General features: G+C 40.5%; 1 protein-coding gene across 1 annotated transcript; it reads left to right on the top strand.

The window, feature by feature from the left end:
- Nucleotides 1-5,238: 5,238 nt before the first annotated feature.
- Nucleotides 5,239-23,219, top strand: epdr1 (ependymin related 1). The gene is made up of 3 exons (XM_063057012.1): nucleotides 5,239-5,541; nucleotides 11,092-11,300; nucleotides 21,315-23,219. Exons 1-3 carry the CDS (start codon nucleotides 5,270-5,272, stop codon nucleotides 21,503-21,505), a joined length of 672 nt encoding a protein of 223 aa, XP_062913082.1. The 5' UTR covers nucleotides 5,239-5,269; the 3' UTR covers nucleotides 21,506-23,219.
- Nucleotides 23,220-24,147: the final 928 nt, after the last annotated feature.

Raw genomic sequence — 24,147 nt, 5'->3', positions numbered from 1 at the left:
TACAGTGAGCATGTGATTAAGCTGGAGAGGGTGCAGGAGAATTTCACTAGGATATTGCCAGAAATGGAGGGCTTGGGTTATGGCTGGCGTGCTGGGTCTGCTTTCACGAGAGTGAAGGAGACTGAGGCTATGTCCACACCAGACCGGATAATTTTGAAAACGCCGGTTTCATGTAAAAACAATAGGCGTCCACACCAGGCGTTTTTGAAAATACCTCCATCCACATTAAAACGGGTATCTGGGCGAATCTCCTCCTACTGGGCATGCGCAGGACACATCTACAGAAAACAAGCGAAGAGGACTACTTGGTGCACGTTTGTCCAGTTACAGACCGGAAAAACTTAAAAGGAAATTGCCAAATGATGGACAGCTGTTGGCGCTCGTGCAGGAGGACTTAAAACTAAAAAAACAAATACTGGAGCGTATGGAGGCAACCGACAGGGAGTTCACGGACAGTATGACCCGGCTGACAACAAACATTGAAAAACTGACTAACTCTATTGCAGAGGGATTTGCAATGATGAGGAATATGATGGCTCCCCCCCCCCCCAGTACTTTTCACCACCACAATACCAGCCTCACAGCAGCTACAATAGCTACACATATGGACACACAGACCCCCGGGTGGACCCACCAACATCTTCCCCACTCCCACAGAGGGGTCACCCTAGAAACATTTCCTACAGCCATAGTCTCTTCACCGATGAAAAGGACGACAGGTTTTTTAAAACCTCCCTTTACCCCGTACACACTATAACACCCAACCGGCATTTTCAGATTTAAACACTCTGCAGAGCATTTTAGAAAAGCTCCATTTCTGGGGGAGGAAAACACCATTTCAGTATGGATGGAGGGTGAAAACGAAGAGAAAATCTTTAGTTACAGATTTATCCGGTCTAGTGTGGACGTAGCCTGAGATGTGGCCTTAAAGACATTTCTACAATCATGAAGGGAATAGATAAGATGTATACTTACAGTCCTTTTCCCCAGAGTAGGGAGGTTTAAAACTGGAGAGCGTGGGTTTAAGGCAGCAGTTCCCAACCTTTTTCTATGCCATGGACCAATACCACTAAGCAAGGGTTATTGTGGACCTCAGGTTGGGAACCTCTGGTTCAAGGTGAGAGGGGAAAGACTTGGAGGGACTTGAAGGGCAGAGGCTGGTGGATACATAGAACTAGAGGTCAGTGTAAATGTTAAAAGTGTGTACAATTATGAAGTCCAAAATATATTTGGATATGAAAGGTCCAAATGCAAGTACATGGACTAGCTAAGGAAGGCACCTTAGCGGGCATGGGCAAATTGGGCTGATGGGTATGTATCTGTGTTGGTTAACTCTGATTCTATATTGCCTCTTCTCATTCTCATTGTAAAAGCATCACCGATAATTTCTTCACATTAAACATCATTTCCCAAGCCTCTATCCAGTTCAATTGCCTGTCTATATCCTGCTGTAATCTATCATTCTTTTCACAGTACATAATGCAATACCATCAGCAAACGTGGCTTGATTCCACAGGTCTAAGTCACTAATATAGACACCAATCCCAGGGGAAGGACATGGTTCACCTGCCTCTCATCCGAACAACAACTACTTACCACATTATCCAAGGAGCTTTGAATTTGTTTGTTTTACCTTTTTTTCTCATGGGAATGACCTTCAACTATTCCCAAACCATCTCCTTCTTAAAGGCAATGTTTTGTTACAGTTTTGTCTCTCATTCCATTGAAATTAGTCTCCCTCCAATTATTTTTTTTATTTTGGACCACCTTTATTCCTTTTCCATAGCTCACCAAAAAATATAATGATATGATTATTATCTTCTAAATGTTCCTGTAATGAAACAGTGTACTTGCTCTACCTCACTCCCTAGAACCAGATCCAGAAATGCCTCCTTCCTTGTTGTACCAAAAACATACTGTGCTGGAAAATTATCCTGAACACATTACTTACCCTCAACACATTTTAGAAACTCTTCACCCTCTTTAATAAAGCCACCCATTAAAACTTGCTTTTCCATTTCTCTAATTTTGCTACTCCATTCCTTCTCACATGGTTGGCCTATAGAACAGATCCAGCTCTCTAAACTGTATCTTAATACATTTTCACTTTCATTGTATATATTTTTTATTTATTTTGAAATACAGCACGGAACAGGCTGCACTGTCCCAACGAGCTGTCCCAGCAATCCACCTGTTTAACACTAAGCTACACAGGGCAATACACAATGACCAATTGACCTACTGACTGATACACCTTTGGACTGGGGGTGGAAACTGGAGCACCCAGAGGAAACCATGCACACACAGGAATATTTGTGCTGACTTAATTTAATTTCAACTGTGTTTTTACAACTTGTATTAATTTTGTTACCTTTAGTTACAGCTTGTAATTTTTCCTTACTCTACTTGCTGCAAGGACATTGGTCCTGTTTCTGTTGGGGTGCAATCCATTTTGATGTACCTCCTCCCTCAGAAATGATTCCAATTCCTCAGGAATTGTCTAACCTTTTACATCACATCTTCAGCATTCATTTGCTTCGTTTTCACGTGGCACTGGTAGTAATCCAGAGATTACTCACTACAAAGTCCTCCTTTTTAACTTCTTCCCAAGCCTCCTAAACTCTGCCTGCATGACCACATTGCTCTTTGCGCAGTGGTTTAATAATATTATTACCCACTATCTCAAATCCACCTGCTGATCAATTTCCATATCCTCCAAAGACCTATTGATTTTAGTCTTGAACGTACTCAACAGTGTTCACATCTATGACCTTAACATCATAGATTCATACAGCATGGAAAAATGCCTTTTGGCTATCTGTTTCCAATCTAAGGAGATACAAGGGACAGCAGATATTGATATCTGGAGCAACAAACAATCTGCAGAGTTTTGATCCAATATGTCAACAGTTCCTCCCCCCAACCCAAATGCTGCTCACTTGGGCATCTATCTACGTTTGGTTAGAGCTTTCTGCACCATGGTGTTTTCAGATGCTCACTGAATAAAAGTTAAATTAATTTGTTTTTGTTAATTGTTGTCACAGTGTCCGCCTCCATCTGTCAGACCTGCACAAATTGGCACCTCCTAGTCTCTGCCCTGCTAATAGGAGTCACGTGCCACTTTTCAACTCATCACCTGCTCTCATCCACAATATTTTGTTCGCATTTAACTGTCAAGTGATGGAAAAGTATAGTGATTATACTCACATTTATACGGATGGTGCGAAGGAACCTGAAACAGGAGTGACAGGGTTTGGGGTGGTTATACCAGCAAAAGAAATTGGAATGAGCAGAAGAACATATAATAAGTTAGGGGTGTTTACAGTGGAGGTGCTGGCAGTGTTGGTTGCGTTGCAATGGGTGCTGAAAGCCAGACAAATCAAAGCATTGATATGCTCAGATTCAGCCTCAGTTCTAGCAAGTTTAAGGTCTTTTCACACAAACAGTCAGCAAGATGTACTTTATGAAGACCTTCAGTCAGTTGCAAGAATTGCAAATCAGGGAGGTCAGGTAAAATTTCTATGGGTTCCAGCACATGTAGGGGTGAAAGAGAATGAGAGGGTGGATGAGTTTGCAAAGAGGGCGTTAAAGAAAGAAAACATAGAAATGCACATTAGTATCAGTAAAGCAGAGGTTAAGTGTGTAATCTGGGAAAAAATCAACCAAATGTGGCAAGAAAGATGGGACAGGAAGGGGAAAGGGAGGCATTTATATCAAATACAAAAAAGTGTTGCAGGTACCAGGGTAGGTAGTGGAAACAGAAGAGAGGAAACTGTGTGGGCTAGGTTAAGGCTGGGACACTATGCATTAAACAAAACATTGAAAATGATAGGGAAACACCAGACAGGATTGTGTGAGGACTGTCAGGAAGAGGAGACAGTACAACATGTAGTTCTGAGTTGCAGCAAGAATGGGATACAGAGAGAGATGATGAGAATTAAACTAAGGGAATTGGGGGTGCAGGAATTCACATTCAAACGGTTGCTGGGCATGGGTGAGAGAGCACAGGTTAGGGTATTTTTAGCTCTCTTAAGAGGTACAGGGTTTTTTTTATAGGTTATGACGGATAAACAGGAATAGGGTACTAGGATGGCCAAAGATTGGAGGATAAAGTGTGCGTGTGTGTGTGAGAGAGAGAGAGAGAGAGAGAGAGAGAGAGAGAGAGAGAGAGAGAGAGAGAGATTGGGCGAAGGGATTTAGAATGTACGTCTATTGCACACTCCGGAACAGAAGGTGGCGGTAATGCACCATTAAACTGGGTGCCAACCGCCGTAGAACAAGACACAGACACAGACAATATTTTGTTCACCCATCAAGCCAGCCAACTTTCAACAGTTGCTCCAAGCCTTCAGTTACCTTGTCATGTTAAGCATCTTCTATCTGTTTTGTGGCCTGTTATTTTGTAGTTTATTATTGATGTGACTACTCATTGCTAAATTGTCTCTGCTGCCCTATGTTTTGGTCAAACCTCCTCTACGTTTCCTGACACCATTACATTTGCAGACAGTTCAGCCATTATTTAGGTGAAAAACATTCTTCCTCAAATCTCTCATCCTTTATAATCCGTAGTTATAAATCAGCTAGGGGAACAATTTCTCATTATTTACCCTATCTACGCCCCTTATAATTTTGTATACCTCAATCTTCAGCTTCTCATTTACAAAGCAGTAAATCAGCATATCCTCATAAACTGTGATGCTCCATCCCAGGTCCACTGGGATCCTCCTCTGCCCCTCCTTCAGTTCAATCACATCCTTCCCACAGTGTGGTACAGTACACCAGAGTAGCAGGTTCCAGGGCTACTTCTTTCAAATTTAAAGAGCCAGCCTCTCAGCCCCATTAAAGGAAAGCGCCTCTCAGAATTTGTTTAAGTGACACCGAATTTCATTTTCACTGTTTGAAAATGGTCTAGAGTATGCACAAGAGACATGACAGAAAACCCATCGTCACCTCCAACTTCTAGATTGTTGGGGGATATAAAAATTCAAAGCTTTCCAAAAAAAAATCGCCAGTCACAAAACTCATTCATTACTCCGGAGGCTAGAAATAAGAACAGGTCCTCCAGGGAAGGAGAATGAGTTTGCTGCTTTCCAGCACCTGCACTGTATAACCGCGTTTGGCAGCGGACAGCCACCCACTTGCCCCTCAGCTCCATGGGTGTCATTACCAGAGGGCTGACCTCTTCCGCCCCGACCCCATTCACGTGACCGTTGCTACCCCCCCCGCTCTTTGGCCCCACGTCGGTCACGTGCAATCAGTTGGTGTCGCCATGGCTGATGGCTGGCTGCGTGCGGGCTTGGTGTGGCCGCTGCTGTACTGCGGGCTGATGTCCGTGTCCTGCCTACCCCGACCCACCCGGGTGTTCGAGTCCGCGGTGTCGGTGCAGCCTAAGCCGTGCCAAGCCCCTCAGCAGTGGGAAGGCCGGGCTGTTGTGTATAATCACAAGACGGGTCGGAACAGCCGAGTGTTGATCTCGTACGACGGGAAAAACCAGCGCATCCGGATCGTGGATGAGAAGAAGGGCCACATCCCCTGCAAAAAGTAGGTGTAATCCCGGGCGTGATGGCCGCTACCCCTGTCTCCTCCTCGGGGCCCTGTGTTACCCAAGGGCTTAGGTTAATACATAGCTCTATTGCCCTGTTTATCTGCAATGGGTGTTTATGATTCTTACCCACGGAATAACACTTAAGAGAGGCCGTTTCTTTCGTAGGTATACTGTACTGCTCGCACAAATACTGCGGAAGGCTAACGACGCTGTGTGATGACAGTGCATTTATGAGGCTTCAGAAATAATGTGCCAGGATCTGCACTGCACCTACATGCCCGCTGATATCCTGACACGAGTTGCTGGTACATGTTTTCCAGTGGAGTTAAAGCTGAGTTGTATCATTTGACTAATAATAGGCTTTCCCAATCAGCTGCGGAGTGAGCAATTCTCAGTAAAGCATTCAGACTTTAACTGCCCACTGTTCACAACAATAAGAAATTAATAATACCACCCCTGAAAGAGGCAGATTTCTAAATTTTAATATCTAACTTACACCTGCTGTCAAATTCCTTTAGACCATTTCTGACACTTCTGTCCTTTACTGGAATTTATCCATCTCTATTTCAAAAGACATATTATCCCCTAACATTTACTATAATCCCAATAACTCCTTCAGCTACTGGACTGCACTTTGCAATGTGTGGAAGGAAGTTTCCTTTAACTGTACAGAGAGGGTCCTACAGTACTTGAGAGGGTGCAATACAGGACCTGCTTCTGGAGAATAAGGCAGGGCAAATGGCAGAACTGTCTGTCAGTAAGCTCTTTGGTTCCAGTGACCACACTTCTATTAGCTCTAAAATAGTTACGGACAAGGATACAATTGATTGGTAGGTTAGGTCCTGCACTAGAGCAGAGCAAATTTTGGAGCCTTTAGGTAAGATCTTCTAGAGGTTGACTTGGTGGGATTGTTTGCAGGGAAAGGAGTGTCTGCTAAGTGGATCCTTAGAAAACCTGTGTGCTCTTGTTAAGGTGAAGTTCAAAGTAAATTTATGATTAAAGTACACATGTCACCATGTACAACCCTGAGATTTATTTTCTTGCAGGCATTCACAGTAACTACAAGAAACACTACAGAATGAATGAAAGACCCCACCCAACAGGACAGACAGCAACCAATGTGAAAAAATCAACAACTGCGCAAATACAAAATGAAAGATAATAAATAAATAGGTTATAAATATCAAAAACATGAGATGAAGAGTTCTTGAAATTGAGGCCTTAGCTTCTGGGAACATTTCAGTGATAGGGCGAATGAAAATGAATGAAGTTATCCCCTCTGGTTCAAAAGCTTGATGGTTGAAGGGTAATAACTGATCCTGAACCTGCACCTGCTGGTGCAGGTCTTGAGGCTCCTGTACCATCTTCCTGATGACTGAAGCAAAAAGAGAGCATGGCCTGGAGGGTGGGGGTCCTTGATGATCGATGCTGCTTTCCAGCGACAGCGCTTCATATTATTGTGCTCAACGGTGGGGAGGGCTTTCCCCGTGATGGACTGGGCTGTGTCCACTACTTTTTTATCAGTTTTTTGTGCAAGAGCATTAGTAGTTTCATAACAGGCTGTGATGCAATCAGTCAATATACAACCCATCTATAGAATTTTGTCAAAGTCTTAGACAACGTGCCAAGTCTTCACAAACTTCTGAGAAAGTAGAGGCACTGCTGTGCTTTCGTCGTGATTGTGCTGGTGTGTTGGACCCAGGACAAATGCTGTGAAATGATAACACTGAGGAATTTAAAGTTACCGACCCTCTCCAGCTTTGATCTCCCGAAGATCTCGGGTTTCCTCCTCTGGAATTCAATAATCATCTCTTTGATCTTGCTGACTTTGAGTGAGAAGTTGTTGTTATGGCACCACTCAGGCAGATTTTCAATCTCCCTCTTATATGCTGTTTTTTCACCACTTTTGATTTGGCCAATGACCATGGTGTCATTGGCAAACTTAAATACGGCATTGAAACTGCCTTAGTCATAAGTATAAAGTGAGTAGAGCAGGGGGCTAAGCACGCAGCCTTGTGCACCTGAACTGAGGGAGCTTGTGAAGGAAATGTTGCCAGTCTGAACTGACTGGTGTCTGTATGAGGATCCAGTTGCACAAGATGGTATTGAGACCTAGGACTTGAAGCTTATTGATTAGTTTTGAGGGGATAATAGTAACGAATGCCAAGCTGTAGTCAATGAAGAGCATCCTAATGTATGTGTCTATGCTATCCAAATGTTCTAGGAAGACCTGTTGTGATGGTAAGCAAATTGTACTAGATCCAAGTTGCTTCTCAGGGAGGAGCTGATGTGCTGAAGGGCAAGGCTGGTAAGTTTCAGGAACTCTGGTTGAGGAAAGGTATTCATGCTCAGGTTAAGAAAATGAAGGAGTCATGCACTGTAAGCAATTGGGAACTGGTGAATCGTTTAATGTTTACAAGTGTAGGAATGCAGTTAGGAGAGAAGTTAGGAGGTCAAAAAGAGGAGATGAGAGGGATCTGGTATGCGAGGTGACACAATATACCATAGGTATATTAAAATGATGATCACTAGGGAAAGAACAGGTCCCCCTATATATCAGTATAGCTGTCTGTGTGTGGAGCCAGAGGAAATGGATAAAACTTCTTAATAAATATTCCTCCTCACTTTCTATTGTGGAAGGCAATGGAGGCTAAAGAAATAAGGTAAATCAGTGATGGTGTCTTGGATCACACAGATTAGCAGGGAAGAGGTATTGGAGTTCTTAAAGTACATTCATTATCACCATTATGGGCCGTGCCGGATGGTGTGGACGATCATCGTCTTTAAGACCATGATCATTCTCGGGAAATTTTTCTAGAGAAGTAGTTTGCCCTTTCCTCTTTCTGGGCAGTGTCTTTACAAGACAGTTGACCTCAGCCATTATCAATACTCTTCAGAGATTGTCTGCGTCACTGGTTGCATACCCAGGACTTGTGATATGCACCAGCTGCTCATACAACCATCCACCACCTCTTCCCATGGCTTTGAGTGACCCTGATTTTTGGGGGGGGGGAACTAAGCAGGTGCTACACCTTGCCCAAGGGTCACCTGTAGGTTAGGGGTAGGAAGGAGTGCCTTGCACTTCCTTCGGTAGAGACGTAGCTCTACCCCACCAGCCAAAGTGCATTAAAATGGTAAATCTCCAATGCCTGGCCTGGTGCATTCTCAGACCTTGTGGGAAGCTAATGAAGAAATGACAGAGATTTGTTGCTTCATCTCTGACCACAAGTGAGCTTTGGAGGACTGCAGAGTGGCTGATGTGGTGCCATTGTTTAAAAAGGGTCGCAAAAAATAAACCAGAAAACTATAGGGCAGTTAGTCTGACATTGGGGATTCTGAGGGACAGGTCTACCAAAATTTAGAGACACAGATTCTGATCCAGGGCACTCAACACTGTTTTATGTGTGGGAAGTCATGTCTGACAAATCTCTTGGAGTTCTTTTAGGGCAGTGGATGTTGTCTACATGGACTTTAACAAAGCCTTTGAAAAGGTCCCACATGGCAGACTAGCCTGGAAGGTAAACATGGGATCCGGGGGAGATAGCTAATTGGGATTAATAAGTGGCTCACAGCTGGAAACAAAGGCTGATGGTCAAGGGCTATTTTTCAGACTGGAGGCCTGTGACTTGGTAGTGTGCCATGGGTCAGTGCTGAAACCTTTGTCTTTTTTGTAATGATTTGAGTGTCCGCAAGTTTTCAAATGATGCTAAAATAGCTGGTGTTTTGGCAGTGTGGAAGGTCATAAAAAATTACAGGGGAGTGTTGATCAGATGGTAAATGGGATGGGGATTGGTAAATGGCTTTCAATTCATATCAATGTGAGGTATTGCATTTTTGCAAGGTTGAACCAGGGTGGAATTTGTACAATGAATGGGAGGGCCCTGCAGAGTGCAACTGCATAGTTTGTTGAAAGATGGGTGATGAATAAGGTGCTTAGGGTACTGGATTTCATCGGTCAGGACACTGAGTACAGGAGTTCGGAACTATTATGTAGTTTGGTCACCCTATTATAAGAAAGATGCTATTAAACTAGAAATGGTGTAGAAAAGCTTTACCAGGATGTTGCCTGGATGAGGTGGTGGGGGGGGGGCGGTGGTGAGTTAGAAGGTGGGTTTGCATAGACTTTGACTTTATTCCTTGGAACACGAGATTTGAGAGGTAACCTGAAGAGGTATATAAGATCATGGGTGGCATAGACAGAGTGAAAGCACATTGTTTTTTTTCCCCCCCTAGCAAGGGTGGGGGTGGCATAGGTTTAAGATGAGAGGGAGAAATTTCAAAGGGATACCAGGAACAGCTTTTTCGTACAAAGGGTTGCGTATTTGTAATGAGATGCCAAAAATAGTGATCGAGGCAGGCACATTAGCAATGTTTAAAAGCTATCTTGTTAAGTATGGGGATAGGGGTTTAGAGGGCCATGGGCCAAATGGAGGCACATGGTACTAGCTTACTGGACAACACAGTCCCCATGGACCTTGGGCTGAAGGGCCTGCTTCCCTCCTTTAAAACTCTATGACTACACCTCTTCACACTGTCTCTTATCATGATGACCTCCCTTTCTCCCAGTTTTTCTGTTGCATCTGCCTTCACGATGAGATCGTCTGTTTCAGGACATTTTAAGTTTTCCACTCTTTCAGGAAACTTGTTTTCCCTTCTGTGTTGGTCGATGAAACATTTGCTTATTTTCTCAGACTTCTTGTATCTGTTTTCCCCTACCAGCCCATCCTGCCTCATTACAAAACAAAAGTAGTTTCCTTGGTTGTCATCTTTCAACCTACTAGTTTCTGCATTCAGCATGCATTCTTTATCATATCTGTGAACTTAAAAAAAGGAAAAACCGGTTAGTGTGTTGCTGCTAGTAAAGAATAAAGTCAATTTCAAGATTAAAAATTGTTTCATGTCATTTCCAGTACCTGTGTAAAGGAGTGGGCCTGCATGGAGCGAATAAACAAAAACATGAAAATTATTGGTTGAAGTTGTCTATACACCTTGAAACACCAAATTATTGTGGTAATACAGGGGACAGCAAACAGGAAATGAAGGGTGAATGTATCATGGACAATGCTAATAGAATTGTTAGTAACTTTATTTTGCTTATAGTCAAGACAAACTAAATCTGCAATAATACTCCAGAGGAAGAATTCCTGTAGTGTGTGGGATGACTTTTTGTATCATTTTGTTGAGCAGCCAACTGGAAGAAGATTACCCTTGACTGGGTGTTTTTCAATAAGACAATGTTAGTTAAACTTGTAGGGCAAAGTTCATTAGGAAGTAGTGACCATGACATAAGTCATTAAGATGAAAGGTGCAGTAATTCATTTTGAAGCTAGGATTCCAAATCTAAACAAAATAAACTATGGGAGATCGGGTTTCATTAAAAGATTTCATGGATAGGCTGTTGGTAACTTTTAAGAAACAGATGCAGAATTTACATAATTTGACAACATTGAGGTAAGTCATTAAAGTATCTGCATTATTTTCTGTTTTTCTTTCAGATGTCCAATATCTCTTTATATGGCCCCTGACTTTCTTTTTGTTCCTTCTAGATTTTATGAATACATTTATTTGTTTAAAAACCCAGTGCTTTTCAAGATTGAGCAAGTGACAATGCAGTGTACCAAACTGCCTCTTCCTCAGCCATGGGACCCATATGATATTCCTGATAACTCCACGTATGAAGATCAGTACAACATCGGTGGGCCAGGAGACCAGATTGAGGTTCAAGAATGGTCCGATAGGAAACCTGCTCGTCAATGTAAGTAGCATGCTATTTGTAGAGGTGCATTAGGTGGTGATACTTTAGCTGATTGAGACTACAAGTATTGAAGATATTAAGATTGGGATTTCTTCCAGTGAACTTCAATGCAATTTTATTCCCAGTGGATGCAGATAATGCAACACAAAGTTGATGTCTGATGCAATCCCCCTACTATAAGTCTCATTGATATTAAAATATTGCAACAATATCAAAACCACATACATTTCTCATTGACCCAATGAACTCTTCTGAGAGTAATCAAATAGAAACAAGTATTAATAAAGGCACCATTACATGCAACGAGGGATAAGAGTTAAAACCTAAAACTTAGTATTTTATTAGGCTATTGATATCTTAATTTGTATAAATCAACTGAATACTTCCACTGAATTCACTATTGACATCTGCAATAATATCCTGGTTAGCCTTCCAAAATTTAGAACTTCTGATATTCTGAATAGCTGTATATAAAACCTTGTTTTGATACACAAGTAGATGTCATGTCTAGTGCAACTGTGATGAAGGACAGGCAGATGACGGGGCAAATTTGCAGCCAGTGGGATGTTGACGTGTAACATGGGGCCAACATTTAAAAGGGCGATGAATACAGGACTGAAGGTGTTATATTTGATTCCAGGAATGAAAAGGTTAATGGGTCTGAGCCTTTACGCACTGGAGTATAGAAGAATGAGCGGGGATCTTATTTAAACCTATTTGATATTGAAAGGTCTGGCTAGAGTGGATGTGGGAGGATGTTTCCTATATGGGTAAGTCTAGGACCAGAGGTCACACCCGCAGAGTAGAGGAAGGTCCATTTAGAAGAGAGATGAGGAATTTCTTTAGCCAGAGGGGAGTGAATCTGTGGAATTCATTGCCATAGGCGGCTGTGGTGCCCAAGTCATTGGGTGTATTTAAAGCGAAGGTTGATAGGTTCTTGCCTAGTCAGGGCGTCAATCGTTACATGGAAAAGGCAGGAGAATGAGACTGAGCGGTGTAGTAAATCGGCTGTGATGGAATGGCAGAGCAGATTTAGCGGCTGAATGTCCTAACTCTCCTGTCACTTGTGTCTTCTGGTTTTGTTTTAAGCTACTGGATCATTTAAATTATTGAGTATAGTGGTAGTTTCAAATATTGGTGTGCATTAAAGAATGTTTCTAGTGTTTGATGGCAGTTATAAAGTGTCACGGAGTGATACAGAATGGATACAGGCTCTTTTGTCCATACCGAGTATGGTGTCCCTATTTTCTGCATTCATCACATCTCCCTCCAGGCCCCTCCCTTTAATGTACCTAGCTGAGCACTTCTTAAATGATACTAATAAACCTGCCTCTTCGTTTCCTCTGGCAAACTTTTCCATTTATTCACCAGACGTTGTATGGTGAAAAGGTTGCCCCTTGGGTCCCTTATAAATCTCTCCCCTCCCATCCTAAATCTATGCGCCCTAATTTTGGACATAATCCACCTTGTCTATACTTATCATAATTTGCTTCAGTACTGGCAACATTCTTGTAAATTCTTTCTGTACTCTTTCCAATGTAACTACCTTAACAGGGTGACCAAAACTGTAAACAGTACTCCGAATACAGCTTCATGGGCAACTCGTACACAACTGCAACATAATATCCCAGCTCTTATCCTCAGTGCCCTGGCATGCTAAACACCTTTTTTGCCACCTTGTCTACTTGTGACACTGCTTTCAGCGAACATGCCACTTGCAATCTGTTCCATTTTAATCCCTAGTGCCCTTCAATTCATAATATGAGACCTCATCTGATTAGACTATCCAAAATACATCTCCTCAAACTTATCAGTATTAAAATCTACTTGCCATCCTTCAGCCCACCTCTCTAAGTGATTAAAACCCCACTGTAATCCACAAGAACCTACGTCACTATCAACAACACTTCCCAATTTTGTATCATCTGCAAACTTACTGATCGAGCCATGTACATTCACATCCAAATCATTTTTATCAATGATGAAGAACAACGGTCCCAACATTGATCCCTGCGGCACACTCCTAGTCACCAGTTTCCATAACATTCAACCACCACCTTTTGCTTCCTACCTTTGAGTTAATTTTGAATCCACCTTACTAGCACCTCCCTGGATTCTACAGCAGCCTGCCATGCAGGACTTCGTCAAAGCTTTGCTACGGACCAATTTGATGACATCCACTGCCCTACCTTCAGCTATACTTCTAGTTACCTCAATGAATTTACAAGATTTGTCAACCACAATTTCCCACGCACGTATGCTGACTCCACCTAATTAGACTGCCTATCCAGATGCTGGTAGATTTATATGGCTTTGAATTCCCCCCTAGTATCTGATGTCAGGCTGATCGGCCTTTAGTTCCCTACCTTGTCCTTGCTGCCCTTAAACAACATGACAACGTTAGTCACCTCTGCGGACTTCCAGTGATTATTAATGAAGCAAAGAATCTCAGCATTTTCTTCACTTTTCTTCAATAGCCTCCCACAAGCTCATTCAGGTCCTGTGGATTTATCCACCTTAATGCACTGTGAAGCATTAAACTCTGAGGAGAAATTTGTTAAAAATCCCATTCATTTCCTGTGGCTCAAGACATAGGTGGCCCTGCTAATCTCAGGGGACCTACTCTCTTTCTAGCCACCTTCTACTCGTAATATGGCTATAGAACCTCTTGGGATTTTCCTTAACCCTACCTTGACAGATGCATCTTGTATCCTCTCCTTGTTTTGATTTCTCTCACTGGTATATTCTTAACCTTTTTTTAGTCATCAAGGGATACACTCCCCCACCTCCTGAACCAGATGCATGCTTACTTTTTTTTTCTTGACTAGAGCTGCAATATTTCTTGTCAGCCAGGATTGCCTGAACTTGCCAGGTTTACTCTTCACCTTAAGAGGAACATGCTGCCCCCAAACTCTTGATATCTCAATCTTAAAAGCTTTTCACTTGCCATTTGTTCATTTTCCTCCAAACAAGCTCATCCAATTGACCTACCCAATTTCCCCCCATCTCCAAATTAGCCCTGCTGCAATTCCCAACCTGTGGAATTGGATGTCTTTTGTTATGCTGTTTTTGATCTGATTCATTGTATCATATGGCAATAATTATAAACTTATTGCAATAGATATGGAAGGGCTGACAAACTAGGTCTTGGCCATTGTGGGAATATATTTAAAGCATAATGTGATCTCCTGAACCAAAAAAACAACTCGTGGCCAATGTAGATTAAGGTAGAGGTTTTAAGATAACACATTCAATTTGCCAAGTTGGCCCAACTGAGATGTAAATACAAATCTTTTATTCCTCTCATTGATCTTCTCTTGTCTAAATATCTATATAATCTCAAAGGCTAATGTTTTTAAAAAGGCATTAAATATTTACTTGTTATCATCCAGTACTGCTTATGCTGCTGAAAAGACAAATAGTTTAATAATTTGTTTTACAGATCAGAATGCAATTGCTGCATGCTGTGTGCGTAGGCTAATATGTCCAGAATTTAAATAAGATCCAACTTTGTGTTTTAAATTTTTATGAAGCGCATTTTCTAGTTTTGAATATATTTTCTATCTTTTGGATCCTATAAAAATTACTTGAAAATGCAAGTTTAGTAGAAGGTAGGTTTCTATTTAGCTGTTGGCTAGAGACTAGATATGTCAAGGTCTGTCCAAAGTGAATTTTGATTTCAAACTTTGAACTTGGCTGCAAAAGCATTCTGTTTGTTCTGTAAATATGAATGTAGTTTATTTAGTTTGAATATTACGCAAATAGTATTTGCGTATATTCTACTGTGTCTGATTTTTAAGAATTTCAATCAGACTTTTTGCTGTGAAAAATACTGAGATTAGAATTTTGCAGCTGTAGAAGCAAAGTTGTTGAGAATTTGCAGTGTTGGGAATTGAGATTCCTTCAGAAGGAAGTCCAAATTTTAGATTGAATGTTGGAATTAGAAATGATCTTATTTGAAACAGTAATTTTATTCTGTCATGAAAAGTACTCACTTAGTGTATGGTAAGTTGCATTTTATGGCTGACATTGGCACTCTACTGCTTAGAAATTGAATAGTTGCCAAACAAGACCGGGGTTCTATTAGCAGGAGGTCTGCTAATAGAGGAGTGGTTAAGCTACTTGCTCCTAATCCCTTTAGCCATATTTCCAAACTTTGTCATTGCTTAAGTAGGTTAGATTTTTCTCAGTTGCAGGAAATTTGGTACCTGTTTCATTTTGGGTAATTACTTAAAAGATGGTTGGATGCAGTCTAGTTATAACTATCTTAAGTCTGGTTTAAAAATTAGATAGAAATTTAAAAAATCTTTTACGAAAACAAAAGCATCACTGTTTTATATTGAGTTAATACTTCTATGCCTTGTAAATTATAGCTAGAAGATTATTTTAACATTATTCCAAATAAATCCAATGAAGAATCTCAAACCACCATAGACTTATCAATTTTCTGGCCAAGAAAGAAATCTCTTCTTCATCTTCAAACACTGTAGTCTAAATTTATCTAGACTTTTACATAAAACGTAATCATTTACATCCAAATTCAGAATTGTGATGCAGCAATGAAATCACATTGCTGTACTACACATATTCGTGATGTATCTTCTGTCCGTAAGTTTTGCAAACACCCTCCCCACACTGTGATTTTTATGATGGGTATCTTTAGAAAATTACAGCATCAAAGGAAACATTGACCACACTAGTTAAGAAAGTGCTACGGTACAGCACTTGGTCTAGCCCTGTATATCATTGGTGTTCAGGTGCACATCCAAAGTGATGCAGGTTATTGCCTCATCTAATCTTTGAAATGATGAGTTGCAGACTCCATCCATGCTCAGGGTGAAAATAATTTTTCCTCACTCTCTTAATTACTTCTACTGACAACCTTAAATTTACACTTCCCCATCTTCCAGATTTTTGACACCTCCGTTACTTAATCCAGACCCTTTGTAATTTTGTCTACTTCAATTAGGAATCTCTTCAAAAGCCCTATTCCCAAGAAAACAACTCCAGTGTATCCTGTCTTTAGAATCTTTAATATTAATGTTCTCCACTCCTGACGGCCTCCTCATAAATCTCATCTGCACCTACTCCAATGCAACCATATTTCCTGTAAGATTACTTACATCGTTTCAAAAAGATAAATTAGTTAGTCAGACACAATATTCCTATAATAAATCAAGATTGATTATCCTTGATTAATCTGTATCTTTCTAAATGAACAATTAGTGTATTGTCCCTTAAACAGATTCCAATAATTTGCCCAACAAATTTAAACTAACTGGCTTTTAATTAAAAAAACACAAGTTGCAAATCTGAAGTGGAATCAAAGCACTGGACAAACTGAGCAGATCAAGCTGCATCTGTGGAGAGAGAAATGAGTTAATGTTTCAAGTCAGGTAACCCTTCATAGAAAGGCTACAATAGCTTGGATTATACTTTCAGTCACTTTTACAGATGGTACACTGCAGTCATCGGATTGGTCTCTGTGCCACCATAGGTAGAGAGGATTAAAAATTGATGGTCAAAGCATTTGCAATTTCCTTCCTTGCTATTAACAACTTTTGATATATTTTATCAGGACCTAGTAATTTATCCACTTTCAAAAATAGTAAATCTCTTTTGCTATGTTTATTCCATCCAATATTTGAAAAACTAGTGTCTTTAGCTTACAGCAATGACATCCCATCTTGTGATGATGGTTGCAAAATACTCATTGAGAACCATACCCACACATGACTCTATATGTGCCTATCTTGTGGTCCCTAATAGACCCTATTCTTTCCTTAGTTATCCTTTTGTACAATACCTCTATGAACTTAGAAATCATCTCTGGATTTTTCTTAATGTTTGTTGTGGCAATTTGATAATGACCTTTTTTTTCCCCTGATTTCACTCACATGCTCTCCATTCCTTGGCTTTCTGCTTCATTAACCTCTTGGTGTCTTGGGTCTTTGTTCTTGTTTTTTGTCTTGTTCTCTATTTAACTTGTTATCTTGGGTCTTTAACTTTGATGTTCTGCTCTGTACTTTTTGTGGGAATGTTAAATTAAACCATGAATGTTGTTTTTATTTCCTACTCTTAGCATTGGCTAGCTGCTGAAGATTCCTTCTTGGTTTATGTGTAGCTGGGATGACCAAAATCAGCCATCAGCTGGTGTCAAACTAACTAGTTTCAATTAATGAACTAACGTCTCATGCTCAGATTTGACCTTTCAGGCAGAAATTTCTCGGTTCAAGCCTTGGTCTGTTAATTTGTTGTCTTACCTGCAACTCAAACAAAACCTCATCTAGTCTGCTTTTGAACCTGAGTCAATAATTTCTTCCTTTCTCGGTGCTCTTCTCTTATTCTTGCTGTTTCATGGCTTTCCTGGCAGACAACGTGACACCTATCATCACTTCTGGATGCATTCTTCCTCTAAATTCTTCACTCAGCCCTTCACTCCCCTGCAGTCCTATTCTCCAGTCACTATCTTGGACCTCAGTCGCTTTTGCATATATCCACAGCTTCCCTCTGATGCTTGCAATTTGCTGAAGTTCTTCTGAGGTCGCCAAAAGCAATATAGTAACGTCCTGACTTGTTGCATTGTTGACCTTCAGACATAACATGCCTGCTAAGGGCTTAGCTTGCCTGTCTATTTGTTGACCTGTTTACTCCTACTGATTAGCATGGCAGACACGTTAAATCAATCCTTTGCCATCGATCTTCACTAAAGAGCACTGTATGAAAATCCCTAAGGTAATAGTTGAGGGATCTTGTAACTATCCCAATCACAAAAGATAAAATATTCAAGAAACTCACGGTACTAAAGGGGAAAAAAAATCACTGGAACCTTGTAGTTTGTGCTCAAAGGCTTAAAAGGACTGCCTTAAGTTCAAGCTTATTATAGGTGTACATACACAGCATATAAATCCCAACAAAATTACCTTTTGCAACAATACTGTACATTATAAGAGGAGGACAAGCATAAGTTAATGTAAACTTAAATTGAAGAGATAGTGGATAAATTGGTTGAAAATGTTCAGAATTGGTACTGGAATTCAGAGAAGGTACTGGAAGATTGGAAATCAGCCAAGGTGACCCTCTTGTAAATTAACTTGTAAAATTCAATAATTAAAGAGGAAATAACTCATGGGTCAGTATGAGACGTAAATCATGCTTGATAAATCTGCTTTAATTTGTTGAAGATATGACATGGAGCATTGAAAGAGAGAAATCTACTGTATTTAGATTTCCAAAAGGCATTTGACAGCATGCCTCAAAAGAGGCCAGTGCTTGAATTAAAAGCCCAAAGTGCCAAAAGTATCATCGATTGAAAACTGGCCATCACATAGAAAACAGAGTTGGAGAAATGGGTCCTTTTCTGGTTGGAGGATAAAACAAATGGAGTACCTTGGCAATTGTTCTTGGCCTGAAATCACTTACTAATTACATTATTGACATGGTTGAGTGGACAAATGTAGAGTTTCCAAGTTTGCAGATGATATGAAAATAGGTGAAATGGTCTATTGTGATATTTTATAAAAGGGTAAGATATTCAGATTATAGATATTCACCCTTACAGAATTCACAGATCACTACCCAATAATTTGAGATGTAAAATTAAATTTGCTGTTGTAGAATTTGTGTGTGGGGTGGGGGAGGGGGAGGAGAGACTAAATAAGTGAATAATTTGGTGAAAACCTGGCAAAGGAAGTTTAATATGACAAAATGTGATGTCATGCACTTAAGTAAGAGAAATTGTCATCGCTGATAATAAAATAAAGTAACTGAAATAACTGGGCCCAGGACACACACACACACACCACTTGTACACCAGAAGATCGGCATGGGCCCCTGTCACACACACTGTTCTGAAGTCTGAACAGATACTGCTATTTTTTTTACAGACAGAATTGACATATCAGTTACCGATATTGACCACTTGGTAAATTGTACTGTATATGTTTGAATTCCTTACAAGATCAATCACCGTTCTCAACTGAGGTATTAAAAGTCAATCGAAACTTCAAGCTGACAACCGATGATATTTTGAAGTTAGTGAAGCATTTATCCTTTAGTTGTTGGGTGTGTTTCAGATCTTTCCGTTATTCCTATCTCATCTGTAGTGAACAGAGGCGGTCTTACTTGACTGCAACTGCCCCAGACTATTCTTACCCAGATGTTGTCTTAAACTCTTACCTTACCATAACTTACGCAGAAGTAAAAGTCAAATTGTTATCTAAACTGAGAGACTGCAAATGAGTGAAGTTTGGAGAGATGGAGGTGTTGCAATACACGAATCATAACAAGTTAGCAGGCAGGTTAACTGTGAGGGAATGCACTTTGACAATTTAAAATTTAACACTTGTAGATGTTGGAAATCTATAATAAAAACCAAATACTTTCAGCGAGTCCAGCAGTATTTGTGGAAACAGATCTATATCTTTCCCAGTTCTGATAAGGGCCCAGACCCGAAACATTTTGTTTCTCTTTCCACGGCTGCTATCTGACCTCGGAGTCATAGAATTACATAACACAGAAATGAGCCTCTCTAAGCTTGTCCCATTTCTCTACATTTTGACTCGTATTCCTCTAAAACAAGGGTAGGAAACCTTGAGCACAAATGATTTTCTAGCATGCGTTATTCATTAATTTGAGGCAGAACATAACTAGATGTATTTAAATGGATAATTCCCATATTTCGTTTTTTATGGCATTTATCTAGCCCACCCATCCGCTCATTAAACGCGATCCGGACCACAGAGGCAAAAAGGTTGCCGACCCCTGCTCTGAAACCTTCTGATTCATGAAGTTGTCTCGATGTATTTTTAATGTGTTGTAAATGTACCTCTTCTACCACTTCCTCAGGCAGCTTGTTCCATATACTCAACACCCTCTGTATCAAAAACTTAACTTCTTGGGTCCCCTTTATATCTATCCCTTCTCAACTTGCACCAATACCTTTTTCACCCAGAGAGTGGTGGATATATGGAATGCTCTGCCCCAGAAGGCTGTGGAGGCCAAGTCTCTGGATGCTTTCAAAATAGAGAAGGATAGAGCTCTTAAAGATAGTGGAATCAAAGGTTATGGGGATAAGGCAGGAACTGGATACTGATAGTGGATGATCAGCCATGATCACAGTGAATGGCGGTGCTGGCTCGAAGGGCCGAATGGCCTACTCCTGCATCTATTGTCTAATACCCACTAGTTTTAGTCTTCTCTACCCTTGGATAATATTGTGACCATCTACCTTATCTATACCCCTCACTCCTCAGCAACCTTCACTCCAGGGGAAAACAGTCCCAGCCTATCCAGTCTCTCCTCATAACTCAAGCTCACCAATCCTGGCAATATCCTTAAGTCTTTTCTGCACCCTCTCTGGCTTAATCACAGCCTTCCTTTAATGTGACTACCAGAACTGCAAACAATATTCCAGACAAAATGCTGGAAGAACTCAGCAGGCCAGGCAGCATCAATGGGGAAAAGTACAGTTGACATTTTTGGCCGAGACCCTTCAGCAGGACCTGAAACGCCGACTGCACTTTTTTCCATAGATGCTGCCTGGCCTGCTGAGTTCCTCCAGCATGTTGTGTGTGTTGCTTGGATTTCCAGCATCTGCAGATTCTCTCTTGTTTGTCACAATATTCCAGGTCTCTTTCACCAGAGGCTGTAGCATGACATCTCAACTCTTACAGTCAATGCCCCATCAATGAAGGCAGACATATCATACGCCTTATTCACCACCTTATATACTGTACCTCTGTCATTACTTTTGGTAAACTGTATTTGTACTCCAAGGTGTCTCTGCTGTATGGTATTCCCCAATGTCCTGCTATTTACTGTGCAACTCCTACCCTGTCTTAACTTCCCAAAATAGTCCATCTACAATTCTTTTGCCCACTTTCCCAGTTGATCTAGGTTTTGTTTTGGGTTATAATTTCCTGTTTTAATTTTGGTATGTAAATGATTGATTATATCTCAAAATAACATTGGGCTACTTTTATCTTTTTTTGTATTTCTGCTTGTTTTCCACAGTTGAAACATGGGTTGGAGTTTACACTGTAAAGGATTGCTATCCAGTGCAAGAAACTTACACCAAGAGCTACAATGTTACAAGTTCTACACGCTTTTTTGATCTGCGTTTAGGGATTAGCGATCCATCTGTGTTCACCCCACCCAGCACCTGTCAGGCAGCTAGCCCAGAAGAGATGAACGATGACTGCTGAGTATAGGTATTGGCCTGTAGAACAAAACCATGATTTATAGTGTTCCTGTCACTAACAATCCCTTTTTGAGTGGTGATGTATAAGGGAACTGTTGGTTATTTCTCTCTCAAACAAAATGCTGATCAATATGTTGTTTTCAAGAAGAAATGGGTATTCTCTTCCAGCTTAAGCTGTTATGTAATCATACCTTGGATCTGGGCTTGTGTCTGGGAAAATAATTACTGAGATACGTTAACAGAATTGTACAAATTATTTCATCTTGTTGTAGTTGGCTCTTTATATCTGCTTACAAGTGTGGGCAATGATGTAACCCAAATAAAGCACTACATGACCGAGTACTGCGGTTACTTTCAAATGACACATTAAAGCACTTGGATATTTATGCATTGCAAATAATATTATAATGTGTTTAGAAAGGTTGAAATTATCAAAGTATTCTTTTGAAAGCTTTAGCTGTGTTGAAGAAAGGTAAATATCGTACAGCATTCAAGTAACAATATCTACTTTTGACTGAAGGGCCAAACAATTGGTCCTTCTCTTACAGGAGATGCATTATCTTTCCAATTTTACTTTTGAAATTTGTGACTGTAAATTAGAGAAGAGAATAAACTTGAACACTTTGAAGGGGTGTTCATTTTTGTGTCTCAGCAGTACTGTGTTAGTCACAGATCACATTCATTTTCACAAATAATGTCCTTTCCTCTACTGTTCAAAAACAGTAATAGGCATATTGCTTTGAAGCATCTGTTACTTTGCAGTAGAGTTATAATGAACTTCATGTTGTTTCTGGTTGTACATTTTAACATAACATATCTTCTCCAGAGGAGACTTAAGAGACTGCTGATACTGAAATCTGGAGTAACACACAATCTGCAAGTGGAACTCAGCCGTTTGAGCAGATGTTTCAACTTCCTTTCCCATTTCCACACTAACTTGTCTGTTCTTGACAACCATAGTGAGGCCCAACACAAGCTAGAGGAACAACACTTTGTATTCCACCTGAGCAATATACAGCCCAATAGTACGAACATTAAACTTCTCAATTTCAGGTGACCATCACCTCCAGTGAGTTTCTTCCCTGCCCTGTCTCCTTTCCATACTCCCCTCCCAGTTCCATCAACCCAAAATCCACACATCTCATCTGCCTGCTCTCCCCCATCTCACCAACCACACACCACCCAATCTGGTTCTGATTCCATGTGCCTTTCACCTCATTCCTAATGGTTCCTATGATCACTTTCCTCACATTAAATTTCAACACCAGTAACCTCTGTGTTCCTGATGATCACCATCCCCTCAGCCTCTTCCTGCACTCTCCCCTCCCGCACTTGAATCCATGTGCCTCTGCTTCTTTACTTGTCTACCTTCATTGTTATCCATGTATGTATGACTTCAGCTCCACCCCTCCCCTTCCTTGTCTGGCTCCATCTATCCATCATCATTCACCCCATCAGTACAGTAATCCTCTCTGGTCTTTGCTTACCAACCTCCCCCCCCCTTTACTGGCTATATTCCCCTCTCCACTCTTAGTCTTGATGTAGAATTTTGATAACTTTCCCCTCACTGAGTTCATCCAGCAGATTATTTGCTACATCTTATCCAGCAATTTGAATTACAGTATGCATGCATTAAGTTTCTCCATGTTTAATATGAGATGCTGGTTGTTTCTAATAATTGATGGCCTGTAAAATAAAAATAATTCTCTGAACATCAACTTTCTGCATGTATTTTTTCTTGCGTCTAGGGTATAGGTAAATACTTAACCAGATAAATTTGAAATAATTTAAAGATTAATAATGATCATATTTGATCAATTTGATTTTTCAGCAACAGTTTTCATTATCTATTTAGCACAAATTGATAATGGAAGTTTTTAAAAATGTGCATGTTTCTTCATCCAGTACGTTATTGTAAAAAAAAAAGCCTGTGGCAGTTCCAATATGTTTACACCAAGGAGAAGTAACCTGAGTTAATGTTGGATTGCACTTTCCTTAGAGTGAGGCCACTGTGAATGGAAGCCTCTTATTCAACAATGTGTTTCCTTAAATTACTTGGGTTTAACAATTTACTTTATTTGTTGAACTCTACAGGAAATTATTTTAAACAGTGACATCATGATGGAAATACTCGAGAGAACAGGCAGCCTCTTTATAAAGGTTACCAGCCTTTCATCAGAATGGAGGAAAAGTAGAAATCAAATCTAGTAAGTTACATAGAAGGGGGTGAAGTGGAAGGGGCATATCCCTGATAGGGTTTAGACTAAGAATATGATACCACTATGTGTCATACAGTGGATGGAGATGCTCTTGCTGGAGGAGCTGTGAAGTGAAAGAGCTAAATGATAGCAGAGAGGAAAAGGGAAAAGATGCTGTGCTAGAATTGGAGAAGATGCATACAATGTTTATAAGGAGTAGAATTGACCATTACCTTACCAAAAATACACGTGGTAAAGCTATTTGGGTTGAAAGGGAGAGAAGTATATAACCCCAAGAAGAGATGTCAAGAGAGCCAAAGGACACCACAATCAAAGCTTATAGCATTACCCAATAGAATTTGTTTTATAATTTAGTAAAAAAAAATTCTTAAGGTGCATCACAGAGGCATAATCAGACAGTGGATGGTGTCTGAACCAAGTCTGGAGC

Source organism: Mobula hypostoma, chromosome 1 (genome assembly GCF_963921235.1).
Source record: "Mobula hypostoma chromosome 1, sMobHyp1.1, whole genome shotgun sequence".
In the NCBI taxonomy this organism is placed as follows: domain Eukaryota; kingdom Metazoa; phylum Chordata; class Chondrichthyes; order Myliobatiformes; family Myliobatidae; genus Mobula; species Mobula hypostoma.
The sequence above is the reverse complement of the archived record's forward strand: the minus strand, read 5'-3'. Positions and strand labels throughout refer to the sequence as shown.